General features: G+C 40.8%; 1 protein-coding gene across 5 annotated transcripts in view; it reads left to right on the plus strand.

Moving 5' to 3' along the window:
* The window catches only part of MRE11 (DNA repair and meiosis protein (Mre11)), a 96548-nt gene extending 75737 nt beyond the window's left edge, over positions 1-20811 (plus strand). For 2 of the 5 annotated variants that reach the window (XM_087671056.1, XM_087671054.1), the window contains 13 exons: positions 5481-5543; positions 5773-5844; positions 5956-6033; positions 6133-6195; positions 6279-6342; positions 7796-7878; positions 7993-8106; positions 8226-8306; positions 8407-8481; positions 11930-12141; positions 19428-19548; positions 19657-19842; positions 20171-20807. In XM_087671056.1, coding sequence (XP_087527182.1) covers positions 5481-5543; positions 5773-5844; positions 5956-6033; positions 6133-6195; positions 6279-6342; positions 7796-7878; positions 7993-8106; positions 8226-8306; positions 8407-8481; positions 11930-12141; positions 19428-19548; positions 19657-19842; positions 20171-20203 — 1245 coding nt within the window. In that variant the 3' untranslated portion in view covers positions 20204-20807. Of the gene's footprint in view, positions 1-5480; positions 5544-5772; positions 5845-5955; positions 6034-6132; positions 6196-6278; positions 6343-7795; positions 7879-7992; positions 8107-8225; positions 8307-8406; positions 8482-11929; positions 12142-19427; positions 19549-19656; positions 19843-20170 lie in introns of all 5 variants that reach the window. The other 3 variants (XM_087671055.1, XR_015689428.1, XM_087671057.1) reach the window with 3 other exon arrangements.
* The last annotated feature ends 226 nt before the right edge of the window (positions 20812-21037 follow it).

Raw genomic sequence — 21037 nt, forward strand, 5'->3', positions numbered from 1 at the left:
TGCGGAAGAGTAAGTCGGCAAGGACATTCTTTTTTCTAGGTGCATGTTCAAAATTGATGTTGAGTGCGGAAGAGTAAGTCGGCAAGGACATTCTTTTTTCTAGGTGCATGTTCAAAATTGATGTTGAGCTTATCAAAGAATAAAGACCACATAAGCAATCTTTTATCCCCTATTTCAGTAGGAGGTTTTTTGGTCAGATAACCCCGCTCATGTTGCAAATCTATCTGAATTGTAAAAGGGACAAACTCTTCAAAAATTTAGAAGGCTTCAATAGCTTTTATGATGTCAAGAATTTCTCTTTGGTAGGAGAGCGAATTTTTTTGTGTTGGAGAAAATATGCCAGAAACATAGCAATAAATCTGAAGGGAATCGGGTTTGGTGAAAATTTTAGTCTGTGAAGGGTGTGGTTGAGAGAGATCTTCACATAGGACAACACCCCAGTCAACATCAAAAGCATTAGTGTAGATGACAAATGGGTAGCCAGTAGAAATATATAGTGGTGGAAGATTTTGTACAAGGGCCTTTATTTGTTGCTGAGCAGTTGTATGTAGCGACTTTCAATGGAAACCATTTTTCCTTAGTAAGGGATAAAGGTCTTGCGTATAGAGGGCAAGATTTGGGATAGAAGAGTTGATCCAATTTAAGCAACCTAACAATTGCTACAACATTTCACATTGGGTACTTCAGTTGGGAAATTTAATGGTTTTTAAAACATGATCTTGTAATTCCACCGTATCATGATGGAGCTTTAATCCTAAGAAATCTACTTGTGTGACAAACATAATAGACTTAGTAGGAGATAAAATCATCCTAGCTTCTTCCACTAACAATATAAATTGTGTCAGATGATAAAGGTGTTCTTGAATGGTCTCTGAGAAGACCAAAATGTGATCAATATACATTGTACACTAAACAAAAAGGAAATTTTGAGAAAACTAAATATGTCCATCCTTGGAAGTATGTGGGGGCTGTCTTGATGCCAAAAGGAAGAATAGTCCATTGGTAATGCCCTTGGGAAACACAAAATGTTGTTTTGTATCGGTCTTCAATTTTAATGGGTAGTTGCCAAAACCCAGATTTCAAGTCAAATTTACTAAATAATTTTACTTTTGTGATTCTCTTAATCAAAACTCTTTTCAGTAATGGAATGTGTGTCTTCTCCTCTTGATAGGAAAATACAACATGATCATTCCAAAAGGTATAAGATGTTAGATGGTGGAGAATGTCAATACCTATCACAAGGTCATAGCACAATTGGGGCATGAGTTGAATCTCAATAGGGAGTTTAATTTTTCCAAGATATAAAAAAGCTTTGACAATTTTGGAGAGTGTTATCCTTTTATTGTTGGAGAGTTCAACTATGATAGGACTATTGTCTTGGATGCAATCCGGTGAAAACAACTCGTAAGGGGTTATAGTTAGACTAAAACATGTGTCAAGCAATGCATCCAAAAACAATGTAAATTTACTAGAGGAATGAGCTTTACACAAATTGTAGGAATGGGTTCTCCACCTTTCAAAATATTGAGTTTACGTTGAGAAGAGGAAGCACAGATTTGATTGATTGGTTTGGGGGAAGATCCTTGTATGGGAGAGGAAGGCATAGAAGCCAAGAGATCTCGAAGAATTTCAGTTGTAGCTTGTGCAATTTGCTTTTGCGATCTAATTGACCTTTTGAAACTTTTACACAGTGTGTAACTCCATCTGCATAATTTGAAAAGCCACAACCATCTCATTCATTTCACTAGAAGTTTTTGTAGTAGTCTTGGAGATATCATCTACAAATTGCTGTAGAGTTCAGGGTTTATGCATTTGCTTCAACTTGTGTGGCACAAAGATATTTGCCTTTTTCAACGTATTTGTACTCAATGTGGTATGTCTAGGAAAGTCATGAGGATTGGAAAAAAATTATGCTTTGATCTTGTTTTTCTATTTCTGCTTCTTTTATTTTGAAGACGTAGTGTCCAAGTCATCAAAGGAGGACTATATCTTTGAAGATTCTTTATCTAAGGATTCTTGTTTGCTTTTCCCTTTGTGGTGTGATTTTTTGGAATAAGAAGGGAAATAATTTTATTTTCCCTTTGGAGAAAAGGCAAGAAGAATGGCATGTGCATTGAGAGTCTATTGTTGTGTCAGGGATTCTTCATCTTCATCCTCTTCATCATCAGTAGAAGCATCATCAGCCCAATAATTGTGAGTATCTATTGAATCAGTTGAGTATGTATCGAACATCGATTCAGTAGTTATAGTTTTAGAATAGCTAGAATAGGCATCCAGAGATAAGTTGTGTTCAGATGTTGAGTCGAACTCATAAAAGTCATAAGTGAGAGACTCCTCCAAAGTAGAAGAATAACTAGAGACTGAAGAAGTTGCTTTGAAAAGATAGTGATGGAGATTAGCAACTTTGGGTTATCATCTTTTTTAGCTTCTTCTTTGTCTTTTTTGGGGACACTTATTGGCTAAACGACTGGTACTGCCACAAATATAACATTTCAAAAGCTTCTTTTGAGAAGACCTTTGTGCAAACGTGTTGTGTCTATCTTTTGCCATATTGGTCGTGCTTGTGGTAGGATTGTGTGTGATTTATGATTCTGGCAATGCCAATGTTAATAGTGGGACGAAGAGTTAGATCTCCACCAGTTGGATTGGATGGGGAAGTATTCCAAGGGGAGCAGTTCCATTTATCACATCCAAAATCCTCGTAATATTTACAAGCATGCTTACAAACCTCACTAGGAAACTTTTGTTGTAAAGATCAACTTCTGTTGATGGTCCACTTCCTTGATTGTCTGTTTAATGGTTTGGATAATCTGGCCTACACTGTCCTTAAAATCTCTTTTCTCCTATTGCATTTTTTGTTTATAGAAGAACGGGATCATGAGCACCCATACCTTCATATAACATATCTCTCATGTAAATGAGATAATCTTTGTACTCTCTAGGGTCACATAACTTTGCCTTAAAAAATGCTTTCCTAGCTTCAACAATGCCATCTAGTTTCTTACCAACTAATTCACCCAACAATAATTGAAAGAAAAGTATGATTGGGTCGAGTTGTGCAATTGCCAACTTAATTTGGGGATGGATTGAGGTCCACCATTGACAAAGACCACCCACAAATCCATAGGTCATGGCATTTAAAACATCTAACCGACAGGTTGTAGGTTTTTCCAACAATTCTTGCACAACATATGCCTACATCATATAGATAAGCAATTGGATTTCATGTGGATTTTTCCATCAATAGACTAAATGGGAAAACTTCACACTTTTTCAAGGACACTAAGTTTGTTAGGCTTGGAAGATTTTGCATCCTTAGAGTAGTGTGCATTAAGGAATTCAGGGTCAGAATCAGCATGTTGATGAGGATTAATAGGGATGAATTGGTCATTGACCAAGTCAATTACACGGTCACCATCATCATTAGAAGAGAAGATGCTATAGATCAAATGATTGTGAGTATTAGCATCTAAGATTTACCATGTAGGAATATTAGATGTGGCAATTTGTTCAAAAGACTCACCCATCATTCCTGAATCATATTTATTTTGTACATACTTGCCAATGTCATCTTTATCAGTATGTTCAGGAGCAATTTTCAAAGGCATTGCTCGGAGTAAAGCATGTTCTTTCTGTTGTGCCATTCAAAATGCTAAGTGATCAATATAATCAAAAGCATTTTTGTACTCCATAGGATCCCATTATAGATACATTATATCCATATACTCTTCCAATTCTTGTTCGGCAGGTTTTTCATGGGGATCGACCAAAGGCACTTTGATAGCTTTGCCTATACAGCTAGGTAGCAGAGTAGAAGGTCCAACTTCATCATTATGCTTAGGCTTGAACACAATGTCTTTATCTGCTTCCTTTGCAAGAGGAAACATGTAGGGGACATAGATCATTTGGATATCAAGCAAGATAGAATCTAGTTTTGCTTCACCAAGATCTTCTTCTTTTCCTTTGCCCTTACTATCCTTTGAGAGGACTGAATGGACATTGGGAGTTCCTCTTGAAGGGGAACTGAACATAGATGACCAGCCTTTGTGCAATCTTTTCTTGGAGAAAGACTCTTGGAACTACAAGGGACATACAATGGAATACCATTTTATTTTGAATAGCTAAGTGAGCTGAAGAGGTTTTCATATAGAGACCAAAAATTCTTATATGTAGGAGGAGTTGTTCTGGAAGACAAGGATCTTCAACAGAAAGTACATGATTAGGGCGTTATTCAAAAAACATGAGACCATTAGATAGGGGTGATACAATAGCACCTACTATCATATCCATCTTTTCATGATGGCGTGTATCTAATACAGAAGCCATGCAGCTTACATTTAGCCCACAGCGGAAAAGAGGAATTATGCCTATTGCAATATAGCCTAAATGGGGATAGGGATATTTTTGTTGAGTTTTTTGTTTCTATATCTTATACATTACTAAAGATAATAAATTGACATGTTGGTCTTGAGCAAGAGTATCGCCAACAATTAGAATACCTTGATCTTCGATATAGAGGGTAGAAGCTTTAAACTTGAAGATGCTATTTTCACCATAAATATTGGCCGCGCCGATCTGAGGCAAGATCCATTTAGCACTTCGGTTTGCTTCATCCATTACAATTGTGGAATTGTCCACAGCGACTTGTACCAGTTAGACAAGCCCTTGAAAGCAGTAGATAAACCACCTTGAGTAGCCATAGGAATTATCGGACTTAAAAGAGGATTTATGAACTCATTCAAACTACCAAACACACCTCAAGCCACATGGCACCACGGTGTCACAATGCGGCTTAACAGAGTAATCAACCTCACATCACTTAAACCTGTTTTGGCTTACACAAGAACAAGGCTCTGATATACCCCACACACACACACACATATACATACCTTGTGTCTCTCAATCATTGTGCCAGCACCTTAATGACTTCTTTTAACTGAACCAAATAGATCTACCTCATATACTTGATTTTTTCAATGATCTCTGATCACCATTCTCATTAAAAATTCCATTTATGCTCTGTAACTATACAGAAAAAGTCATGTAACAGTAACTTTACAAAATTCAAGACTTGATTGCAGATGAGTATGGTCAACTTAACATGGGCTGTGCAGGATGTGAACAGAAGATCTAATGTTCTAACCAGTTGCTAAATGTAATCAAGTCAAGTTGCCACACAATCAGCTTTGAAGTAGCACACAATTGGTCCCTATCATGAAAGATGGCAACTAACTGGCAGCAGTGGGTCCGGAGGTCTACATAAAAAATATCTGCATTTGCATTCACACATAATTCACAAAACTTGTAGGATAAACCCAGCTGTACAGTGAATTTGAAATAGATTTATTGCTCATCTGACTGCATTTTCTAAGTTCTCTTTCAATATCTCTGCTGCATGAAAGTTGTTCATCATCCAAATATGTGAGCTAAATATGTATGCCCAGAATCGCGTAACAGTTTTATATGGTCATAAAATGCAGGGGAGCCAGTATCGGCCAACAAAAATACCTTTGCAATCTGTAAGGTCTTTTGAGTTTGCAGATGTAAGTTGATGTTCCTTGTTGAAACACCTTTTGTAAGGACAAATGGGTCCAATCTTAGCATGCCTTAGTAGATATTACCTGTGTTCTGTTATAATAAGTTACAGCATGCCCATTTGTGGAATCTCTTAGGCACAAGGTTGCATTGAAAGATGAAGTTGATCTTGACCCTAATGACCCAGAAGCTGTCCTTGATCATCTAAGGAAGATACTTGTGTTCTGTGCCTGCAAGGTTGCATTGAAAGATGAAGTTGATCTTGACCCTAATGACCCAGAAGCTGTCCTTGATCATCTAAGCAAGACAGTATGTTTGTCACTTAAAACCTTGATATGAACTCTCAGCTCATATTTGCGTCATTATAGATTTTTCAAAGTCTTTCCCACTAACAGTTTATCTTTATGCTTTTGGTTTCAGGTTCATGATTTGATAAATCGTGCAAATGCAAGGGTAGTTAGCCGTCCTGAACTGAGGCTCCCCTTGGTCCGCATAAAGGTTGAATGCATGCTGATTTGAATTGTATTATAGAGATCAGGATAAGACTCGATCATTTGGCACTAACTGGAGCACCCATCTTTGTCAATCCTCTTGTAGGTGGACTACACAGGTTATACAACAATCAACCCTCAGCGTTTTGGACAAAAATTTGTGGGCAAGGTGTCTCTTTTCTCTCTCTTTTTGTTGAAAAAGACACAAGAGCAGTGCTTCAAGAAAGCTCAAGGATCTCTACTTGCATACAGGTTGCCAACCCTCATGATATTCTGATATTCACAAAGGCTGCAAAGAAGAGGCAAGGAATGCAAGGTGAAAACACAACCACTTTCGATAGACTAATTGGATCCAAAATTTACTTGTAATTTATAGACGTTGAACATAGTAAGTTGACATGATCGCTTTGTTGAGCAAGCTTAGAGGGGTCGATATACCATCCAAGGTTTCTTTGTAAGGTCTAAGCATACGTAAAAATTCATGATGTGTTTAGCTTGCTGGTCTCTTGATCAGAGGGCTAACCTTAGTTGGTCCATTGACCCAACATTTGATCAAGTCAGACACAAGTTGGGGATACAATTCATGCAACAATTTGACATCAGTTTTTTGTATCCTGGCATGTATACCACTAGGAACCCCCTTAGTGCTCATAGAGACAGACATGCCTTGTTGTCTTGATTACCAATATGATACATGGCTGTTGGCATATGCCAACAAGTTCAGCCAAGAGGATGTCAAATGCATAGGTCCTAAGGTAAGCCTTGTGGATGTTTTTTGCATACGACTGTTTTGTTCGTCTCTATATGTCAATATATCAGTTGTGCAGCACAGAATGTGCTCAAGTCTTGGGATCTATTCCTTGTAGGGCATATAACTTCCCATAGACTTTTGTGCATACAACTGTTTTGTTCTTCTATATATGTCAATATATCAATTGTGCAGCACAGAATGTGCTGAAGTCTTGGGAGCTATTCCTTGTAGGGCATAGGTCCTAAGGTAAGCCTTGTGGATGTTTTGTGCATCCGTCTGTTTTGCTCTTCTCTATATGTCAATATATCAGTTGTGCGGCACAGAATGTGCTCAAGTCTGGGGATCTATTCCTTGTAGGGCATACAACTTCCCATAGATCTTTTGTGCATACAACTGTTTTGTTCTTCTATATATGTCAATATATAAATTGTGCAGCACAGAATGTGCTGAAGTCTTGGGAGCTATTCCTTGTAGTTCATATAACTGCTCGTAGATCTTTCTGAAACATGTTCTTCCCAATACAATAAATTAGTACCTTCTACTCAAATATTGCTCTTGCAATGTAAGATGGATCATGTCCACAAGCATCCATGAGCAGTGTTTCATCTCACGCATGGTGTTCTGGAAGTTCAAGCCTAGCAAACCAGCAGGTTATTGTAAAAATGCTGTAGAAATGATGGGGAGGAGAGGACCTGGTCAATGATATTGTGGATGTAAGAGCATCAATTTGCGATGGGCAGGTTGGCTATTGGGCTTTGTGAAGCATCCCACATCTCTAAAAGGCACATATATGGCTGGACACAATGCACTTCTCAAACCTCATGAGGCACACAAGTAGCTTGAATGATCTAGTAGTTTTAAAGCTCAAAATTTCAAATATTAGCGGCATTCAAGAATATCGGAACATCCGAGTTTCTTGAATGCTTATCATGAACTTCTCTTTTAAGGTTGTGGCTATTTCATGTCAAAAATACAAGTTTTCTTGGGTCTCAGGATACTCCTATGTCCTTCAAGACAGATAAGGATCAGGAAAAGGAGCTTTTGAGACCAGAGGAGTTGAATCAACAGAATATTGAAGCTCTAGTTGCAGAAAGTAATCTGGTAAGATGCATCAAGTTTTGTACATTTTGATGAACCAAGAAGATATTGAAGTTTCCCTTTAAGCCTGTTGCTATTAACCTTTTTGAGGGCGCTAAAACATTTCTGTTATTCCAGAAAATGGAAATTCTTCCTGTCAATGATCTTGATGTGGCTTTGCATGAGTTTGTGAACAAAGATGACAAACAAGCCTTCTACGCATGCGTACAACATAATCTTGAAGAGACAAGGGTATACATCATATCTGCTAAAATGATCTGCCAATTGTTACACACAGAACAATAGCTACTCTTAACCTGCTACTCCCAAGGAATTTTGGTCTGTCATATATTTTATTGCAACCAGTGCAGGCTAAGCTTATTCAAGAGAGTGATGTACTGGAGATCAAGGAAGAGAAGGATTTGGCTGAAAAAGTCAGCAAGTGTATGCAGGTGTGCCCCACTGAGTGCTGTAAACATTGTGTGCACTAATGCTTCATAATACCTATCTGTCCTTTCAAGAAAGAGTATTTTCTGAGATGAAGCTTTTCAGGAGCGTATAATAAAAGGCAGCACTACTAAAAGAACAGGGACAGCATTGCCTCCAAAGGGTACATCTTACTCACAGGTAAGGGTACATCTTACTCATAGGAAAGGTTATCTATAATCTTGGGTTGGATGCAAGATTCTTCTCGTCTGTCATTGTAATGCTAATTTACTCGTTCCTTTTCTTCCACCTCAGCTCAGGGCCACCACTTGCACACCACACCTCAACCAGCATTACTTTCTCAAGCTCTCACGTCTCTGAATCACACATGCTGTTCACCATCACTCATTTTCTATTGGCCCTCATAGCTAATGTGCTTGCCTCTTGGCTTCCCTTTAGTATGCTCTGTAATGGTTGTGGGGCCACCTCTTACACACCACACCTCAACCTGGATTTCCTTTCTCAGGGAGCTCTTGTGTCTTTCAATCACACACACTGTTCATCATCACTCATTTTCATAGCTAATCTGCTTGCGTCTCGGATTCCCTTTAGTATGCTCTGTAATGGTTGTGGGGCCACTGGTGCTTGTGATCATACTTGAGTGTGAAAAGGGAGTCCGCAGACAAGTCCCTAAAGCCATATGCCTTAGTAGACTAATGTTGCTCATGTGTGGACTTTTGTCTAGGTGGGTCACACTTCTGCAGTAGAATTGTGGTGGTTTTTATTCATACTGCTCCAGTCCATAACCTCAGAACAAGAACATACTTCTAAATGTCAGGACTCAGCACATGTTTTCAGAACGATTGTAGATGCCTTCACAATGGTGCCTACATTCTTTGGTTAATACTCTTCACACATTGCTAGTTTTTGCTAGTATAGCTCTTGCCTGATGATGGATATTTACCAGATGTCAGATCTGGGAGTTCTAGAGCAGGTGGTGGAGACTAGGAGGGGGTTGAGGGCTTGGCAGGAGATGGTTGACAGGATTCAGTGCACCTCAGGAGTGATTAGATAGGTTGGCAGGGTGTATTCTTTGGTGCTCCCAAGGCACCTTTGTAGTCCATGTGGGTGGGAGACTTGCTCTGGCAGAGGACAACTAGCCTTAGTTGACCTCCCATGGATGGAGGAGGATCCATGTCATTGGGTTGCAGGGAAAGTCATGGAAGCTAGACCTTCACATTGCTTGCATAGGCATTCATGAGTGGCTGGCTATGGGGGTGGGGTGCTGCGCTCTGGATTAGCTGGATTGGGACCCTGGAGTGTGAACCTGGCTAGTCACCTCTGTTTCACAGAGTCCCAAGTTTTTTCTCTGACGTGGGGTAGATAGGTGGACATATTGTGATGCAGGCTGACATGGATTTGGTCCCCATCTGTAACTGGCATCTAGCAGAGCAGAGCATTATAGAGCCATTTAGATGTACTTTCCAGAAGCATCTCTGGGACAATTGGTGGCCTAGGAGAGTCTCCTTATGGCTGATAGCCCATGGGGGTGATCTTGCAGTAGGTAGCTGGCTTGGCATAGATCTAACGGGCCAGGGTTTGTTAGTGCTGTTTCCAGGAGTGCTGGTGTGACATGTCCAAGGATCCAGGGCACAATCTTGAAATCTTCATCATAGAGGCTTTCTTATTTGCTGTAGTAGGACTAGAGGCCTTAACCAGGCATTATGTGCTAGGTCCCTCAATGTTGGATTGGAGGCTTGGGGAAGGCCCATTGCTACCTGGTCTTCAGTGGGGAGAGACCTTTTGTGTACACCAAGCTGGCAGAGCTCTGGTTCTCTGTTCTCCACTCTCTTTGTGGGCGCTGGGAGCAGCTCTAGGGAGACTCTTCACTTATACAGGAGGTTCAGCAGCTGTTTCCTTCACACCTGGGTTTTCTGAAATGTTTTTCACTCTATGGGATGGCAACTTCTGATGGTGTTGTTCTCTCCCACCCTGGCTTCTCTCCCCATATGCCCCTTGGACTGTCTTGAGAGGCCTTGTATTCATCCAATTTAGATTAGCCACTCTTTATCTCTCCCACCTTGGTTTCTCTCCCCATACCCCTATGAAGATATGCCAGGGTTTGAAATTTGCACGGAGAAAACACATACTGTGTGAACACGACTAAAACATAGCAACTTAAACAAAATACCAGATGTCAGATCTGGGAGTTCTAGAGCAGGTGGTGGAGACTAGGAGGGGGTTGAGGGCTTGGCAGGAGATGGTTGACAGGATTCAGTGCACCTCAGGAGTGATTAGATAGGTTGGCAGGGTGTATTCTTTGGTGCTCCCAAGGCACCTTTGTAGTCCATGTGGGTGGGAGACTTGCTCTGGCAGAGGACAACTAGCCTTAGTTGACCTCCCATGGATGGAGGAGGATCCATGTCATTGGGTTGCAGGGAAAGTCATGGAAGCTAGACCTTCACATTGCTTGCATAGGCATTCATGAGTGGCTGGCTATGGGGGTGGGGTGCTGCGCTCTGGATTAGCTGGATTGGGACCCTGGAGTGTGAACCTGGCTAGTCACCTCTGTTTCACAGAGTCCCAAGTTTTTTCTCTGACGTGGGGTAGATAGGTGGACATATTGTGATGCAGGCTGACATGGATTTGGTCCCCATCTGTAACTGGCATCTAGCAGAGCAGAGCATTATAGAGCCATTTAGATGTACTTTCCAGAAGCATCTCTGGGACAATTGGTGGCCTAGGAGAGTCTCCTTATGGCTGATAGCCCATGGGGGTGATCTTGCAGTAGGTAGCTGGCTTGGCATAGATCTAACGGGCCAGGGTTTGTTAGTGCTGTTTCCAGGAGTGCTGGTGTGACATGTCCAAGGATCCAGGGCACAATCTTGAAATCTTCATCATAGAGGCTTTCTTATTTGCTGTAGTAGGACTAGAGGCCTTAACCAGGCATTATGTGCTAGGTCCCTCAATGTTGGATTGGAGGCTTGGGGAAGGCCCATTGCTACCTGGTCTTCAGTGGGGAGAGACCTTTTGTGTACACCAAGCTGGCAGAGCTCTGGTTCTCTGTTCTCCACTCTCTTTGTGGGCGCTGGGAGCAGCTCTAGGGAGACTCTTCACTTATACAGGAGGTTCAGCAGCTGTTTCCTTCACACCTGGGTTTTCTGAAATGTTTTTCACTCTATGGGATGGCAACTTCTGATGGTGTTGTTCTCTCCCACCCTGGCTTCTCTCCCCATATGCCCCTTGGACTGTCTTGAGAGGCCTTGTATTCATCCAATTTAGATTAGCCACTCTTTATCTCTCCCACCTTGGTTTCTCTCCCCATACCCCTATGAAGATATGCCAGGGTTTGAAATTTGCACGGAGAAAACACATACTGTGTGAACACGACTAAAACATAGCAACTTAAACAAAACACAAAGATGCAAACATAATGTGTGTGTGTGTGTTTTTTTTTTTTGGGGGGGGGGGGGGGGGGGGGGGGGGCGTGGTGTGGTGGGGTGTGGGGAAGGGGGTGGTGGGGGCAGGGGGGATGTTACACTGTCCACACAGTACTTGACCAAGAAATATGACCTCTGTTTATGTAAGTGGTGATCCTGTATGTTGCGGGAAAATGAATAAATAAATAAAGACTGTCTCTCTTTTTCAGGTTAGTCATGCAGCAAGTGTGAGCAAAGGGGCCTTCAGTGATGAAGACGACATTGACACAGAGCTCAGAGTTCCTCAAGGAAGCCAATCCACAATGTCAACTAGGGGAGCACGAGGTGGAAGATCCACAGCCTCACGAGGCCGGGGTAGATCTTCGCAGGCCTATAAACAGACTACATTAGATATGTCGATGAGCACTACTCGAACCCAAAGGTCAATCTTATCAGACTCCGTGGCGATGGCTTTAAAAGTCGTTTATATTTTTCTCTTTTGTGACAGTGTCCATTAAGAATTAACAATGATTCATAGTGGTGCTATCAAGTTCATGTACTCATCCTCGCAAGTAATATAAAGACCTTTTTGTTGTTAGTGATGGTAATTGCTGAAAGAAAAGCTGGAGTATTTCATAGACTTAGGTAGAGAGCATGCTGTAGAAAGTGGAGTCGATCGAAAATGAGGAGTTGGCCAGTGGTTGGTAATGCGGCTAATCACAATATATCTAGGCACTTAGATTACTTTATATTACTTCTTCATATTCACAATTGTCCTAGGACCATATGTCTCAAGCACCCATTGTTTCTGGCCATGATGGTAACTTGCAGATTTTTGATAATAGAAAATTGTGTGCGTATCTACTGAAAACTCCCCCAAGTCATGGCAGCAAGCTTGGAAACAAGCTTTTTGAACACTTTAAAAGCTTTGATGATGGCTGATGTAAAAGTGCTCTCCAGTTGTGTGCTGAAAGGTAGCTCTGACCTTGTGAAGTTCAATCTAGTACTCAGTCCCCCCAGCTCCAAACCCAACATGAATGGGTCCATGTAGTCTATGAAGCTACAACTCCTTCCAAGCCTCCATGTATGGGAGTCCTTCAACTACAAGTTTGCACAACATATTGCCCTGCTCTAGCGAAAAGTATCTGCAATGCCCAATCCTCCACCTCCTTGGGCTAAATGCTTACTGAGCAAGTGACCTTTGCCCTCTTTGGGGCTAAGTCTGTCTTTATCAAATGAACTAACTCAAGTTGACCAATACAAGATTAAGAAGACCCTGAGCAGGAGGTGAAGAACTAGGTAGTAGCTGGTGAAGTTGGTACCAAAGAAAACTTTGATTCAGCTACAATACAAGAGCTTACTCTTGATGCTGAAGAGTGAGGGCACAATCAGCTGCTCATGGTGATATGGATTCCAACATGACAGCCAGAATGTGTATCTTTTCAGTCTCTCCAAGAATCCACTGAAACTCATCAATTTGCCATGCAGGATCTGTTAGCCATGCACATCATCAAGAAAAGGAAAAGAAGAACTAAAGGGAGAAAATCAAATCAGAGTCTTCTTCTAACTTGAATTTTGACAAAGAGGACATGTGCAAAGGGTTTCCCAAGTATCCACGCTATGGGAAGACCTTGCACGAGGAAAACCACTCAAAGAAGTATCCTCAACTTCATCTTAGAGCAAAAGTTGGAGTAAAGGAGCCTATGTATTCATGCACATCTGCTCCCACTATTGTGATGGAGTGAGTCTTCCTTCACATCCATTAGGTAGAGGACTCTCCCTTGGCTTTCTTGTCTTCAAAGAAGCCTTGGTTCGTGGATAATGATGCTTTGAGTCACATAACCTACGGGTGTGATTGGCTTAAGGATCTCCATTCCAAGGAGAGTACCATCATCATAGGTGAAATATTATAAATGCATATCAATGGTGTAATGGCACCATGCCAGTTCTACTTGGCCATCCTTTGAGTTTCATAGCAGAGGTCTTGCATGTACTGAATTTAGGCCTCCATCTCTTCTCAATCTATGGCCTTACTTATCTTGCTACTTGAGTTCTCTTTGTTGACTCCGTCATTCTTTGTAGAGGATCCTACCTTAAGAGCATTCCTTTGGACAGGTTGTTAGGAGTGTGGGATTTATTGACTCCATTTCCCCTTCTCTTGTGTAGGGTCCTACTCAACATCTCCCCATTGCCCCACCCATTAGTTTTCTCCAAATCCCTATTGTCACGAGGATGTGAAACTCTGAGATGCTTTAATCTTGCTAACAACATTGGATTAAGTTATTAATGAAATGCGCAAGGTTGTTTAAGCACATGTGATGCACATGGTAGTTATTTCATAGTAACAGGCCAAGGACTCTAAGGATGCAATAGGTGTCAAAGGCAAAAGTTGTGATTAGTTATGCCGACTAGGTTTTGGTGGTCAATTGGTATCAAATTTGACTCTGGGATAGTTGTTTGGCCAATAAGTGTCATTGGTGACACTAGGGACTAGCATTAATCAACTAATTAATGCCAGTCTAAGGATCAACAGAGGTTGGGGACCACTCTAGGTTACAAATGGCCCAGCAAGTCTAATTATGGATGGATACATTTAATTTTGGGTAGGGTTAAAAGGGTTGAAATTAATTTAATGGCTGGATAATGCTGAAAAATGAGTCTAGAAGACCACCACTTGGCAAAAATGCCCAAGATTGAAAAAAAATTTTGGGGATTGGGTTTCAATCATTCAGTTAGTTTACAGCTTGGGGGAGAGAGAGAGGGAGCTGCTGGTTCATTTTCTAATTAGAGAACAGCCATTTGCTGCAAAAGACAGCCACTAGGAGATCTTAGCAGGGAGAGGACAGCAAGGAGACGCCTTCTAGGGGCTAGCAATAGCATTGTTGATTAGATGACAGCATTTTGGAGGTGCTTGGCAGTAGGTGATTGCATTAAAAGCAGGCTAGAAAAAATTTTTGGGGATTGGGTTTCAATCATTCAGTTAGTTTACAGCTTGGGGGAGAGAGAGAGGGAGCTGCTAGTTCATTCTCTAATTAGAGAACAGCCATTTGCTGCAAAAGACAGCCACTAGGAGATCTTAGCAGGGAGAGGACAGCAAGGAGACGCCTTCTAGGGGCTAGCAATAGCATTGTTGATTAGATGACAGCATTTTGGAGGTGCTTGGCAGTAGGTGATTGCATTAAAAGCAGGCTAGAGCAAGCAACAAGTAGAACTTAAGGTTTTCTCGCGAAGAAAATCGGATTTCTATCTCATCTTGGCTTTCTCTCATCTTCTCCACCTCGTTTTCAAGAGATCTCAACATTTCTCAACCATTTTGAGCATATCTCAGGCAAATTTGGTGGACAACAAAGTGATCCTACTGTAAAGTCTAAATTTTTATAGAAATTAGGGCTTATCAGTCACCTTGGGACCCGTGCCAATAGAAGGCATCATACATTGAAATTAGCACTTGAAATTCGTGGCATTGACAAGGATTTCAGATGTTAGGCTATCTGTTGTGAATTAGGGCAACATTTGGCTAGTAGTGGTTTCATTTGGCCTCGAACCAAGAAGCATATTGCCCAGAAATAAGACAACAAACCTAGTCATCTTGAATGTAGTGCAACGTTTTGCCTTGATTTTTACTATTGCCGCAAAATCTGAGCCAGTGAGGAGTATATCATCAATATACAACAGGATATAGTTGACCTTGACACTAGTGGGTGATTACATATTTGAGTGCACCTATGCTTGCAAGTGACCATGGTCCCATTTGCATGTAGTTGTGATTGTATGATTGCCTATCATGTTATTGTGTCTCATGTCTACATGGCCATGTGTCATGTCTACCTATGTCATGATCGCATGCTCGTGTCTACATAGTCATGTATCATGTCTGCCTATCTTATGATTGCATTCTCATGTTTGCATAATCATCTATCGTGCCTGCCTATCACACAATTGCATGGTCATGTCTCATGTCTGCATGGTTATTTGTCATGCATGTGTCTGCTTGTCTCATGATTGCATGCTCATGTCTAGACGGTCATGTGAAATGCCTACACGATCATGTTTTTAACGACCAATTTCGTTATAAACCAACAGCACCCAAGCACTGAAATAAGTGAAGGCATCTGACTTGTGCTTGAGGAAGTACAACCATATGTATCTAGAGAAATCATCTACTATCAAAGAAAAGTACAACATGCCATTCAAGGCGGTAGTGGATGTGGGACCACAAAGATCTACATGAATGAGCCTAAGGGGTTCCTTAGTATGGGTGGTAGATTGTTGAGGAAAGGGTGTACGATGTTGTTTACCTAGTTGACATGCTTTTCAGACCTCACAAGATAGTTTTAGGCATAGAAGACCCTCAACCATCCCTCAATACAACTCAAAAAGAGTCATAGCCAAGATGTCCTAAGTGAAAATACCAAAGACACTCAAAGTCTGTGGCCTCCCGTGTGGTGGCCAAGGCCTAGATGCGATGAAACTCAGAATCATTGGCAATTGGCTCAGTAAGAAAATAGGTCATGTAGTAAAGATCATTAGGTTGTACCTTGTTGCGAGCAATCACCTAACTAGTCTGAGAGTCTAGGGCCTCAACTATGGTTGCGGTGAAGAAAATTGCTCACCTCAACTAGTAAAGCTGTTAAACAGACAATAAGTTTACTCCAAGCTGGGGGACATGATAGACATCATCCAAGGAAGCAAGATTTGGACCTTGGTCAATGGAAAAACTAACACGACTCTGGGCTTGAATCTTGGCTGAGGAGTTATTTTCTACATGGTCATACTGATGTGCTCAGCTATGATGCGTAGGTCTCTGCAGTCGCTGGGTTGAGAGGCAACTCGCAGATGTGAACAAGACTTACATCTGATGTCTCTAAGGAGACGATATGGGCCTCTGCAGACGAGTCAAACAAACCCTTTGGAGTTGAGTAGTTCATTGATTACGACGGTTAACCTGTGGCAATGTGGTTTTGGCCTTCCATTGCTCCTGTTGGGGTTTGCTACCACCTTGCTTCCCCTGCTCAAGGTTACCCAATTGGGGTATGGGGTCTAATTCTCGGATTTTGGTTGTGCGCCTCTTGCTTTAGATCAACACTCATCATCATAATGGCTAGCATTTTGACTTGACAATACCTATTCTTCTTAGATACATTCTACCATCCAAGTTTGAGAGTAGATTGTGTGGTTCCTTGGGATTCACTAACCTTGTTTTGATTTTGATTTTGATTTGAGTTTTGCTTGCCCTTGCCTTGTTGCCCCTTCTAGGAAGATGCAATGAGAACCCTCTCTATGGAGGACATGTTATGAAATCGATCGAACAACCATGCATAATATAAGAGTTGACACTCAAATTCATAAAATGTAGACATTTGAGGCTATGAAATCACCTGCTACACGAAATTGAAATATTTTCTCGACAACTTTTTAAGGAACAGGATAACCTGATTATCAAAGGACTTAGGAGCCCTAGTGGTTGAGAACTCAATGAGGAGCCACCGATACTCAACCAACTTGACTTTTAAGTCATCCTTATTTATGATTTTAAAGTTTTGGAGCTCATGATCCAAATTGATGCGACGGGTTTTATCCCGAGCCATATAGCCAAGTGTACCCAACGCTCAAATGCTAGGTCAAAATGTTGAAGTTGAGAGTGAAACTCAAGCAATAAACCTTGCCTAAGCTCAACAATAGTAGAGGTGTTATGAGCCTTCCATGAGCGGACAACCTTGTATGAAACAAGGACAAGATCAAGTTGAGATTCCAACACCTACACTAAATCCCATAGGTTTTGAGAGTTTAAGGCATGCCTCATAGAATTTGACCACATGGTATAGTTTAACCTGTTGAACAAGTCTTGCCATTAAAACCATGCTTGTCGAATAAGTAGCTAGAACCAAGAGGTGTCTAGAAAGATAGATAGGTGGGGTAAGGTGGAGGATAAGATGGTGGTGGTGGTGGATAAGGAGGAGATAATAGTGGATGGGTAGAAATAGACTGTGGATGTCCAATGAGTGCCAATTGATGTAGAGATATCAAAACTACCATATTTCTAGATGGTACCAAAGGTGGAGATGGAGACATTGGGACACAATAGCTATGTCCAAATGTCAGCTAGGGTACAACATAATGATCGAATGGTCCACCAAGTAATGCCATAGTGGCAAACTACAACACCAAATGATTTACACTCCAGTATGTTTGGAATGCACTCCCAAAGGGATAACCTGAAAGTATGTGTGGGAGATCGAGCCTCTGTCACAGTTACACCACCTAGAAACGGGTATATAGAGGTCCTAAAGGTTGTGCCTAAGTGTGCAAAACCCCCCGGTGTGGTGTGTGGTTGTAAATGCGGTGCATTTAATGAAAGTGGAAAGGAAGGTGCAATGGAACATGGGGGAGGGATGAGTGGAAGCCCAAATGGATTAGTGATAGATATTGTTGTGGGAGACATCGTTGGTTTCCTTTGTCCATTAAATCCATTAGATGAAGATGCATCTATTCAAATTGACCATGAGAAACAAAATCATTTGAAGGAAAAAAAAGGGACGGAATACTTATAAGTTCTTCTTTTAGCTTCTTACTTAGTTTTAAGTTCATAAAGAAATACATGTCTTCCTCATTACTCAAAAACCAAAGGTTATTTTGAAAAGTCTCTTCTTGACAAGCATCCCCCGATCCAATAGAAGATATAGAAGAATCCAACATAATAGGGTTTGTACCTGGCATTGGAGAAAAAAAGTAATGTGGAAGTATAGTGTAATCCGAGCTAGGTTCCACTTGTAGATGGCTAGTCTGTAGTGGAGATTTTGAAGATTTTGCAAGATCATTAGTTCTATGCACCAAATCTAGAGGGGATAACTCAGGTTTAACTTCAACCTCCTGCTGAGCCCTATGCATAAGAATGAGATCGTACTCAACAAAAATCTAATATGGTTTGTGGACTCCATGGTAATCCGCTGCTCATGTCAGATTGGGCAATAATAAGCTGGGAGGCCCACTTCTAATTGTTTCTATCCATGTTTGGCTGTGGATACTGGAACGGTGGTGTGAATGCATTCAAAGTCATCTGATCCTTCCATTGTTCTTGCTTTTGCGGATGAGCTTTCTAATCAAAGGCTAAGGTTTCTCAAAGAGTACCTAGCTCTAATACCATGTGAAGAAATGGTCTGAACGCAAAAAACACAAAACCAATCATACGACAAAGCACAAATTGATAAATACAAAACCAGTTAGGATTAGGGTAACTCAAAGACAGTGAACACAATGAATAATGAAATGAATGACTACTGAATATACGGTGCTCATGTAGCAAACACACTATGCAATGAATACTAAATCTTGAACTCTCGTATCTTTGGGATCAAGGCAGAGGTTATGAGTTGGAGAGAGTATCCTCCAACAGGATCCCGAAATGTAGCAAGGTAGCCTCGGTATGTCGAACACTAGCAGACAGCCAAAGAAGATTGGATTTGATGCAAATAGGCAGTAGGAGGGAGAATATGCAGCAAATGCATATTTGTAGATGATAGAAAACCTGGCGACAGCTATAGGAGGCAAACACAAATAGTTTGATGAATAAAAAAGATACAGTCTATCCAGAAGAAAGGGGTTCATCTTAGAGCATATGCAGTTGAATCAATTCAATTCAAGTATATTATACTAGAAAAATTTAGTTCTTTTTTATTCTCTAAAGTCCATGTTTACTCTGTCACTCATAAATATCATGGTTGGTAACAGAGCAGCATCTGTCTCAGATAGGGCAGCTTTACAATCTGTTGATCAAGATGAGGAAGTCATAGGTAGTTCTTCCAGTGAAGGGGTAATGCCAGATCGCATTCAAGAATCTGACAGTGAGCCAGTTAAGATAGTTATTTCTTGTTTGCAATGCCTATTTAAAGTATAGGGAGGGAATTTTCAACTGCAATGTCAAATTTGTTGTTTCTTTGATATACTTTAAATTTGTCAGGAATCTATTCCCACTAAAGGCAGAAAAAGGCAAGCCCCCAAAAGAGGCAGGGAGAGAAAGGCACCTGATTCAACACACAAGCGAGGGAAGAAATCAGGGAGTGGTATAACACGGGCAGCTTACATTGATATGGAGGATGAAGATGACGATGATGACAAGTCAAGCACTCCTGTGGCACCAACTCCGGTATGTTTGAATAAATTTCTTCTTAAGTTAATGGCCATCAATGAAAATATAGCTGTGTTGAAGCAATATATACTGGACTTTGGTTTTCAAATTGATAGCCTAGAGGATTTATGATTTATGGGCTCGCATCTCTCTTACCATGGATAGAGTTCTTGGCGTATGTATGTGCATACATGCATGCATGTGCGCATGCTTGTGTGCATGCATGCATGTGTACATGATGTGTGCATGTACAATCTACCTAAAAGAAAAGTGTGTGTTTGTACAATCTATATTGAAATGTGGTTTCTGAAAATCTGTGTGATGACTGACAAACTACGTGCAACAGGCTCGACGCAGTTGGGGTTCACTTCGTCGGTAGGCAGGAGCTATTTATATATTGTATATTAGATGCCATTATTTTGGGATCTAACATCCATGATCATTGTGGTAGAGACCACACATCTATGTTAGGTAATGCGTGACAGCTCTCCTCTGCAGGTCTTGTTTTTAGATGGTGATGAAATAAGACCAACTATCTGTCAGTGCAGCCCTACTTGATTTCTTCTAACTGATGTAAAGATTATCTTCAGTAGTTGCATGAGCAACCAGAGTTCTTTTTGTTATCAGCATCAACCTATTACTGTTCTTATTTCTCAGGGTCTAGATAAGGTGTATTTGTGGTTTTGCTTACACCCTATTTTGTGAAGCACCAATGTTAAAATCGCCACTCAAGAAAAGGTCAATCGGACCTGCCAGACTTGGTATATATGCTGTTCTATTTGTATCTCATCTATCAGCAGGTCTCTTCTATCACATTTGTACATGTGCTCTCCTAGTGCAGGAGCTGTTTTATCCAGAAAATGATGTATGTCAAGTGATGGGGGGAAAAAATACAAAAGGCATGTATATTATGTGGAAGAATATTATACTTGATAAAGATTGACTTGGAAGGGTGATCACCTCTTTCAAGATTGATACATTGATTGTAACTCAAAATATGTGCAAATCTCAGATAATGACCTTCAATTTCAAGATATTCAATTTCAAGAGAGAGGGGGAACCTAATTCAAGAATTGCGAAAAATAGTGGTTATTAAAAATAGCAATTGTAAGAATCTAAGAGTTTAAAGGAAGCTGCCAACAATATTAGGAGCTATGGAAAACATTAAATTTCCAAGTTGGCACAAATAACTACTAATAGTAGTAGGTGATGG

This window comes from Lygodium microphyllum, chromosome 29, assembly GCF_053477565.2.
Source record: "Lygodium microphyllum isolate KBCC chromosome 29, Lygodium_microphyllum_v1.1.10, whole genome shotgun sequence".
In the NCBI taxonomy this organism is placed as follows: Eukaryota; Viridiplantae; Streptophyta; class Polypodiopsida; order Schizaeales; family Lygodiaceae; genus Lygodium; species Lygodium microphyllum.